Source organism: Daktulosphaira vitifoliae, unplaced genomic scaffold (assembly GCF_025091365.1).
Source record: "Daktulosphaira vitifoliae isolate Bord-2020 unplaced genomic scaffold, ASM2509136v1 Scaffold_1, whole genome shotgun sequence".
Classification (NCBI taxonomy): Eukaryota; Metazoa; Arthropoda; class Insecta; order Hemiptera; family Phylloxeridae; genus Daktulosphaira; species Daktulosphaira vitifoliae.
The window spans coordinates 32962356-32973079 of record NW_026099572.1 but is presented as its reverse complement, the minus strand read 5'-3'; the positions used below and the strand labels follow the sequence as shown (position 1 = coordinate 32973079).

The window sequence follows — 10724 nt, the reverse complement described above, 5'->3', positions numbered from 1 at the left end:
AGCACTATTATGGGAAGGTTTGAGAAAGCTTAACTACTAACCAAAAAAAAAAATTTGGAAAAGTTTGTACAGTGTTGCATAAATTTATTTTTTAATATAGGGAAAATACATTTAACACCTTTAACAATTTTATTCTAGTTGATCTGTATATGCGTATTTCTCATCTAACTCATTCATTCAATGAAAAAAATAATTTTTAACAACATCTAAAATGTGATTAAAAATTTACATCTAGGTATCATAAAACCCTTTGGATTTCTGTCACTTTTGGTTAATATAATAATTAAAGTGATAATTGTTAAATGTTAACAATTACTACTTATCGGAAAATACATTTGAAAATGTATCAACATCGTATTAATTGACATAGTCTTTTTAGATTTAACTAATTCGTTTTGAAATTTGAACGTAGTATTTTTATTTTTAGGAAATTATTAATTAAACCAATTCCTCTCATTTACCCAAGATTCCTATTTTAAGTTTTTACAAGTACTACCGTTTTCTACTTTATGTTAACTATCCGTGATAAGTACTACAGACTATGTAAAAGTGACTTGTCATATAGTCTGTGAATACCAAGTTGTAATTTTTATGACCTTGGTTGACAATCCAAAACAAGAATTTTTATTTAATCCTAAGTAAATGTTTACTTTTATTTTAAATGGAAACAACACGATATTGTTCTGAAAAATATATTGGAAATCGCATTAATAACACTTAATGACTATTTTTTTTTTTTAGAACAACTTTTAATAATGCAGTTGTTACAATTACATTATTTTGTGGGAATTAAGTAAAATATGTGTCGATGATTTTTGTCCGTGTAAATTATTTTTATATATTATGAATTATATGATAGTACGTCACAGTATGTGAGTTTTAATTTAGTCTCGAATTGTCCGTCAAACTGACTATAACATTTATTATTCCAACCTAAGTTATATAAATTGTGTGTTATAAAAATTATTGCTTTGTATTTTTTAGTTAAATTGTGGTGTAATAATAATAAATAAACCCTAAAAATTGGTAAATTCGGCGATGAACGATAAATTCTATAGTGCGGTAATAAATGTGCGTGGCGATGCGACCGGGAACGATGACCATACGGCGAGACCAATGTGGATTCGACGCGGCCATTTAAAATTCCAACTTTCTTAACTCTGAACTTTGGTTTAAACAAATTCAATCTGTATTTTATACAACTAGGATAACAGCGGACGCGAGCAAGTTTCATCACGAAGTTTCCCTGTGGAAAACGAAATTCTCGCTCAATAAAGTGACATAGTGCTTAACCAACCAGATACAAATATGTACGATGCGCTAAAAACCCGAGTCATCGAAAGATTTTCCGAATCTGAACAATTTCGGTTAGGAAAATTACAGACCGAAGTCGAATTCTGTGATTGCAAACTATACCACGTTTTTTCAGAAATGCGTCAACTGGCTAGTGGAAAAGTGACAGATGAAATACGCAAAACACTATGGATGCAAAGGTTTCCGCCTCAAGTGAAAACTATAATGTCAGTCAACAATTACAAGCTGAGTAACTTAGCTTCGATGGCAGATAAAATTATCAAAGTCAAATGATGGTTCTTCCGTTTGTAGCGTTAGTGACAGGGTCACACGCCGTCAGTCACACGAACAAGCTGGCGATGCAACGACAATAAAAAAATTGGAACGTCAGATCGCAGCACTCATACAAGCAGTAGAGCGACTTGGCCACAGCATCTCTCGTAGTTACAATAAATGTCACTTAAAATCACCTGTGCGCCGAGACCATTCACGATATGATACGTGTTATTATCATTATCGGTTCAAAGATAATGTTACTAAATGCAAACTGCCATGTAAATACCGGTAGACGTCGGAAAACTAAAACGATCAACTGTTGAGACGACCCGACAGTAATGAGTTTCAATCTCGTCGTCTATTGCTGATAAAATAACAAACACTCAATACTTAATTAATTGATACTGGTGCGGATCTTTCTGTTTGGTCAACAGATCCTAAGCTGAAACGTAGCAATATTAAAGATTGTAACCCAACATTATTTGCAGCCAACAGGTCAATAATAAAAACATACGGCGAAAAGTTAATTGCTGTAAATTTATGACGTGCTTTTAAATGGAAATTCATTGTGACGGCAATCAGTAAATCAATCATAGGAGCTGGTCTTTCTTCATTTTTCGGCTTATTAGTGGACTTGAGAAGTAAACGCCTAATTGACGAAAATACCAAATCAGCCACCTCCGGAAATGTTAAGAAAACGATGATCTCGGGTATTTTCGCATTTAAAGACGATTCAGTGTACATTAAGTTACTAAAAAAATGTCCGCAAGTATTAAGAACAAATATGACCCAAACGAATATTAAACATAGCGTTATGCATCATATTATCACTAAAGGACCACCCATCTTCGCTAAACCAAGACGCCTTCCTCTAGCCGGAGGCCGCTAAAAAGTATTTGCATACTTAGTGTACACAAGATATATGCCGACTTTTAAATAGTCCATTACAACTTGTAAAAAAGAATAACGGTGAATGGTGACCGTGCAGCGACTACCGTAGTTTAAACGCAGTCACCTCCCGGACAGGTACCCGATTCCACACATTCAAGACATCACACAGCAATTGCAAAATAAAAGTATTTTTTTCAAAAATCGATTTGATTACAGATTTGAACCATATATCGATAGAACCGTCTGATATTCCAAAAACAGCTCTCACAACACCTTTTGGTTTATTTGAGTTTGTTCGGATGGGATACGGTTTTAAAAATGCAGTTCAGACCGTTTCATACGCGGTGTATTAAAAAACTTAGACTTTTGTGAAGTCTATTTGAACGATATTTTGATTGCATCGTCTTCGACACAAGAACGTTTGAGTCACCTCGAACGTGTCTCAGTGAGTACGGCATTGTGATCAATACGGATAAATGTACATTTGGAAAAGAAGAGATACTATTAAATAGTATCTCTTCTCTAAACATTTTTTAGGATACAACATTTTGGGCAACCTTAAACCAAATCCTGAAAAACTGGAAGCGATAGACAAGTATCCGCAGCCGAATAATGTACAAGAGCTTTGACGTTTTTGATTATGTGTAATTTTTACCGTCTTTGTATTCCAAACGCAGCAAGTACGCAAGCTATCCCTCACGATTATCCTAAAAACAGTAAAAAAAATGACAAAACACTAAATGTATGAACCAATTATTCAGTGGGAGCATTTGAAAAAACTAAAGAACACTTGAAGCGAGCCACAACATTATCATATATAGACCCAACCGTGAATATTCGATTACAACGTAACGCGTCAGATGAGGAGATAGGCACAGTAGTAGAACAAAGACAAAACGGTATTTGGCAACCACATGCTTTTTTCTCTCGCAAACTTAAACAGACACAATAAAAATACTTTGCTTACGTTTACGAATTTTTAGCAGTGTATGAAGCCATGAAGCATTTTCGCTACATGCTGGAAGCCCGTGAATTTGAAATAATTACGGACCGCATTCAGTGTATGCATTCACACAACACTCAGATAAATTACCACCTCGACATGCATGACAATTTTACCAATCAGCTCGCAACAGTCATATGGCATGTAATAGGTACACAGAATGCAGTTATCGAGAATAGAAGCTACAAATGTACCGCCACCACAGGATTTGATAAGTTATCTCATGACCAGTTAACAGACGCAGAGCTATTATCGTTATTGACAAAATCGCAATTATCCTTAAAACTAAAACTCGTAATATGCACACTAAGGTGGAACGAAACATTGAAAATATTGATAATTAAATTCTAATAGAAAAAAAAATTTGCAGTTTAGTCTTGAGATTATGGTAAATTTTTTTTTTATACATCTTCAGGTGCCGCAAGAGGGTTGAAAATTTGACCATGAGGGTAGTTTTTACTTTAACTTATCTTTTAATCTATAATAATCTCAAGAAAAATTATAGAACTAAATTGTAAAACTAAATGTTTACCATTAAAAATGTTATTAACAAAACAGCCGTATCTATAATACTTTGTCATTAAAATTTAAAAAACAACATATTTTTATCTTTACCATTGAAATCGTTTTTATTTAAATATTGCAGACGAAATATTCAACATACAGAAACAATGTTTGTATAAAAATAGTTTAAAATTCAATCGCTTATTATTTGTGTCGTATGTATCGTTTCTTTTACCAAACGCAGTTGTTACAATCGAGTAACAGGTGGATTGATAAACTGAATTTTAACTGTCTAATAGTTGGGGAGATTTGCATTATAGTTCCTACATGTCACTTACAAAATTTCACTAGTCATTATTATTCACTAGTTTCAGAAGCTTACGCACTAGACGTTTAATCGCTTTATATAAAACACCCGCATTTCATTTGAACCAAACACACCATGACAAAAAACATGCTAAAAGTAAACAATACAAATCGCATGTTATCATTCACACGGGGCGATTAAACGCCGTGATTTCCGGGCACGTGGAGGGTTCATTCAATTTATTTTCACGTATTACTTTTGATTCATTTCCTTTTGTGTCTTCTATTTACCATGTATTTTGTACACAGAAAATTGTATTGATTCCATAGATTTGGAAGAGTCAATTTGGAATACAGGTAAGTATTAAATAAAGTACCTATATATATAAATATTAATAAAATTAATACGATAATACGTGTATTAGCTTAATACAGTTCAATTTGTACAATTACTGTATACTTTAAAATTGAATATTAATATAGATGTATAGTTTTACATTATGGAATTATTTCAAATCATGAAAATTAAATTTTGTCGAACATTTTATTTGAAATTTTTTATTTTAGCTTTTTATGGAAAGTATTTATATATAAAAACAATTTAGTAGGTTCATTTTATGTATATGCAGTTCTTATACGTTTTATTAATTGTTTAAAATTAGTTGAACAAGTTAATTTATAGTTTCAACTAGAAACATTTTGTGATATTTTGACTTGCCGTTAAGCAATATCAGTCAAGTAGGAACTCAGAAAAAGTGGTAACAGTCACAAAAATATAATTAAAACGTTTTTTATATTCTTATGAATACCTATTATTTTATAATTAGGACTACCTCAGTTTTTTTACATTATACTCACAATACACGATATCTTTATAACAAAGCTATTTTAGCAAATATTGACGTAGTTTTAACACATTATTTTTATTTCAACAGGGGCGATCCTAGTGATAATTTTTAGGATGGCGTGCATTGAATTTTGACAACTGTTAGTTATAAATTTGCCGACTAAATTATTTCAACGAGTCAAAATCCACATTATAAATGAAAATTTAATACTTTTAAATTTCTCATGTTATAATAGATCATATTTTATAAGATATAAGTTATATAAAATGTCATAATAATACTTTTATGTGAATTTTAGGTTTGACTGGGTTTGTTCTTCAAGAATTACCGTATGTCTACACGGTAATACCTGAAGAATTGTTCGGAATAACTCCTCAAAGTTAAAAAATTAACTTGAAATTGGCCTTTTCGAGGTTTTTTTAAATTTAGGGGGTGAACCCAATGTTTACGAACATTTGTTTTTTTGTTCATCGAAGATACATGTTGTACACAACTCATGCAACTTCTACATCATCTAATGTCTCCATTGTAACTTATTTTATACTTTAAAAATAAAAAAAATATTTGGAGTAAATTCTACCTCGAGGAATTTCGAAACTGTTGTGATTTTACTGTAGCTTTTGGCGGGCTAATTCTATTTATAAAAACGCGTCAAAACGCTTGCAGTATTCACATGAACAGCGTTCGCATTTAAAACCGCATTTCCTCGCGATTAAGCGCCTAATGTGTAAGTCTCTTTAAATTAAGAAGTGCCGCAAGCCATTTGGAATATAGTAATATTATTTTCCTATGATTACTATTTGGGGGGGGGGTGTCCTCCATGTCTGGAGACCACCTGACATAAAAAAAATGCCCAATATATTGGTATTAACTTTTTTTTATAATATACTATATTTATTTTACTATAAAATAAATGGTATTTTAAATAAATAACAAAATTGAAGATAATTTGATAGGATTCGACGACACGTATTCATCTACATTTTATCAGAGATTTCTAGAAATTATTTGGATTTCATTGGGTCATTTAGATAACAAAAATACCCGTAGCAAAAATATAATAACAACGGAAATATTCTGAACTTGTAGTTCATTTTTAAATTTATTTTATAGTTTGTCAGTTTAGAGAATTATAAACAAATAAGTTTAGTTACCCCTATTGAATATACCGCATTCATAAAAAATACAGAAAATAATTTTTTATAATTAAAATAGTATTTAAAAAATAAACATAAGTTATGAAATTCTTTATGAATCGTCATTTAGTAAAATTAAAATTAAGTTGTTAATATAGTAGATACACTTGTTAACTTAATAATTATTAATAATAATTGGCTGACTTTTTAACTTAATTGTATCCATAACTGTATATTATAATATTTGTATATTCACATAACAAGAACATTAAATTACTTCAGTTAAGATAAATTTATATTAAATTTGAATTTCTTTAATGAAATAATGTTACAAAGAAAAATAAGATTAATATACAATAAAAAAACAACAATTAAACATAGAAAAAGTAAAAAAAATGTTTGGTAGTATACAAATAAAAATTTCAATTTATAGTGAATATTAATAAAATTGATATAAAATACAAAAATAAAGTTTTATTCATAAAAATATTAATTAAATAGCTCGCCAGCAATAATTTCATTTTTGTGTCTTAATCTTATAAAAGGCATAAAATTTCCATTTATTGGTGTTGTATCTCCTCGAGACATTTTTTCTGCCAGCTCAACAGTAAATGGCCCACAATCATGTCCATTGGTTTGGCGAGATGTCTCGCCTATTTGTAATGTCCATGTAGAAGCTTTTCCTTTTTTGTCCATCTCCCATTCAATTAAGAAATTTTTTAATACCATTGGATAGGGACCCTCATACGACTTAAGACTATCATATGATGTCACAGTCTTTTCAGGTATATTAACCACTGTCAATATCCAATGACTCTCATATACATTCATGGGCACAAAAAGTAATTTTATTGTGTGAATATCTTTTTTTATCCATCTTCTTACAGCTGGATAACCTCCTCGAAGATACGCTACAATAAAATCAGTGACAACTGCATAAACTTCACCTTCTGACCGTTTTACTATCATTTTAATGTACTCATTAATTGTGTCTGAAGTATACCAAGATGTGGGCGATTTAAATGAAGGTGCATTATACTGATCAAGAGATTTTGTGTTCTGATCTTGCATTACTTCTGCAAGTGTAACCATATTTAAACATTTTTCATAAAATTAATAAAATACTTTGTTGAACAGTTTACAATTAGTTAGGGTTATTTAAGGTTTTGGAATATGAAATTATACACGTATAATTACTTTTGTTTAAAACGTCCATAGACCACCTTAATAACAAACCTCTGCAGAGGTTATATTAATTTAATACGTATTATTATAATTAATTATGTTTAATAAATAATCTTTTTTTATTTAATTTTTCATAAAATAAATAGATTAAATAACTAATTACCTTTTTCTTTCTCTGGTACTTTTATTACTTCAATAGTGGACAGAGCAAGTAAATTTACGTCATTCGGCGTATTTAAGGTCAAAGGATTAGAACTAACTTTTGGCTCTAAAATAATTTATGTTTTAAAATATTATATATTTGTTTCAAAAATCAAAACGTTTATTATATTATTTTTTAAAAATGAATTATATTTTAAAAGTTGTATACTTTTTATGACTTTTTCATCTTCTTCGGATGAATTTCTTTTTAAATTTGGTCGAGTAGTAGTATTAGGAGATATCTCAAAATGTTGTTTTTTTATTTCGGATTTTTTGCGTTCCAAATTTTTCTTATGAAAACTCTTAACGGATCATAAAAATATATTTAATTATATGATAAATTTATTTAAGAAATCTGCTTTAAGTCCAATAAATGGTTTAGGATATAACCTAAAATCTTTTTATTGAAAAAAAGCATAATAAAATATACCTTTCCTAACAAATCATCTGGTATTAATAGCGGATTGTCTTTTGAAATTGCTATATTTTTTTAGCTTCGATGCGAAGCTGAGAAGGTATTAATTTTACTATGATTTTTTTTTTTTTTTTGTGTCTGTATACGCTCAACCGATTTCACTGTATCACTGAACCAATTTTGATGAAAAATATGTCAAAAGATCACAAATCGTATCTAGTTGAAGACATTACCCTCAAAAATTGAAAAAAAATCCCTCGTTNATCAATGATACGTCAAAAGATCACAAATTGTACGTAGTAGAAGACATTACCCTCAAAAATTGAAAAAAAATCCCTCGTTTTTTATAGATACCTTAGATATTTACCTATCATTTTATATATTTTTTTTATAAATTTGACTCTTTCTCTGCCCACAGAAAGGGATTCAAAATGACAACTTTTTCACAAAAAATTAACTTTTTCAACATAACTTTTGAAAATGTTCCGGAAAGACTGACACTTTTATATATATCTTAAATTAAAGCTAATGTAATATACTTCAATTTGAAAAAAAAAAATTTGACCTCTGGATTTGTCTTCATTGTAAAAATAACTACCGTATTCAAAAATTTGCTATTTTTGTGTTAAAATTCTGGGTTTTGTTTTTTATTTTATTTTAAAATACCTGACAAGGGGAGTATAGATTTTTATAAATATTATATAAATTAAAATTAATATAGCATAGAAAGTTAAACTTATTTAAATTTGTTTGCTTCTTTTAAGTCGAGAAAAATAACTTTGAAATTTGATCTAGCTTAAATAACTAATTTTTTCAACCGACGATAGCAATGTGCATTTGCCGAATTGGTAAAACTTATGTATTACACGTTTGGGGTACGAGGTTCCAACCCGCGTATGGCAATGAATTTTTTGCATTTTTTCTTAATTCTTTTTATGTTAGTATAAATTTTTAACTCGTTTGATTTTTATCTCATTTAGATTCAATAACTTCAATAAAGATCAAGGATCCCATCACTTTAGTCGCCCCTTGCAAGAAGAAATTTCTTATTCGTATTAAAATTATTTTACTATATTTTAAGTTTTAGCTTCGATGCAAAGCTGAAAAGATATTTTTTTGTGACTATCATTTATTTTCTCTGCTCTAACTTGACCTACTTTTTTCAACGATACGTCAAATGTCTACAATTCGTATCTAGTTGAAGATATTACCCTCAAAAATTGAAACACCTTTACTTCCTCTTATATGCTCGTTCCTTATCCTATCTTCTCTAGTCACTCCACTCATCCGACTAAGCATTATCATCTCTGCTACACTTATTCTCTGCTCTACTTTCTTATCAACCGCCCAACACTATGAACCATACATCATAGCTGGCCTCACAATTTCATACTGAATTTAAAAACTATAATTAGTATTTATTCATATATTATATTTTAAAATCAAAGAACTACTAATCAGGATATAATTAAAGAAATAAGAGTTGATGTTGCTTTTGGAATAATCCACCAATTTCTCTAAATGAAACACTATCTACAGATTTGCATCGAAGCGTTTCTTATGATAGTGATTTTAATCACTGTCAGATATCATCTATACTTGTCCCATCTATGCCTCGTCCACACTGTGCCTCGACCCCACTGTGCTACCGTTTTTTTTTTTTTCTGTTTAATTTAAAATTTTATTTTTATATTTTCCAGATTTTTCATTCTTAATAAGTGTTTTGAATTCTCCTCGCTGTATCAATTTCTATGCAACCAAAGAGATATTTAAATAAACAAATAAACTATATTTAATATTATATTATTATCTTCGATAAAAATTGAATTTCCCATAAAAATCTTATTGAAAAAATAGCAGTCCTGAATAATATTAAACATTATGTTATCGTAATCATATTAAGGGGGTTGATAGTTTTNTGTTATCGTAATCATATTAAGGGGGTTGATAGTTTTTTTTATATTTTTGAATCAGACAAACCCGAATTACATAGCTAAATCGAATACATTACAATTTTACAAAATTATTATTTATAGATTTGTTAATATATATTAATATAATTATAGTTACCAATTTTTCTGAAATCATTTTATTATTTTTATTTGTTTTTCGATACGTGCGTTTTTTTGGAATAATAGAATTTGTTATAGGATAAATAGTTTTGTTAATAATTGCTGCAAATTGAATATAGTTTTAATAATTATTAATTAAATAATCAATTTCAAAAAAAATTTTTAATATTAAAATAGTTAAATTAAAGTAAAGCGACTGAATTATTGTTATATATGAATAAGAGAATTTATTATTAATTTTTCTTATATTTTATGTTAAATAATCTTTTTCCCTATTCGAAATAATTAGTTTAATTATTAATCTTAATAGTGTTTACAGATAATTCTTCCATCTTTAGTTGAATTTTTTGATATTTGTCGTTTATTTGGATTATTTAAAACATAATTGGAATGCATGAAACGACGATTCCATATTTCTTCAACTCTGCGTATGACCTTATGTAAGTTTGTTTCATTTGTTTGACCAAAAATATTTTTTTCACTTGCCATATCAATAACTAATTAAATAAATCTTAATAATTACACAAGACGATAGTTTATTTTTCACGGGAAAAAACGAAGTGAACTGAAATGTCGATAAAATCAACATTTACA

At 29.0% G+C, this 10724-nt stretch overlaps 1 protein-coding gene across 1 annotated transcript; it reads right to left on the bottom strand.

The window, feature by feature from the left end:
* Positions 1-6745: 6745 nt before the first annotated feature.
* LOC126910427 (sentrin-specific protease 1-like) lies at positions 6746-10462 on the bottom strand. The gene is made up of 4 exons (XM_050692993.1): positions 10448-10462; positions 7813-7945; positions 7606-7710; positions 6746-7333 (listed from the first exon to the last, which is right to left on the bottom strand). The coding sequence occupies exons 1-4, from the start codon at positions 10460-10462 to the stop codon at positions 6747-6749; spliced, it is 840 nt and encodes a 279-aa protein (XP_050548950.1). The 3' UTR covers position 6746.
* Between the last annotated feature and the right edge of the window lie 262 nt (positions 10463-10724).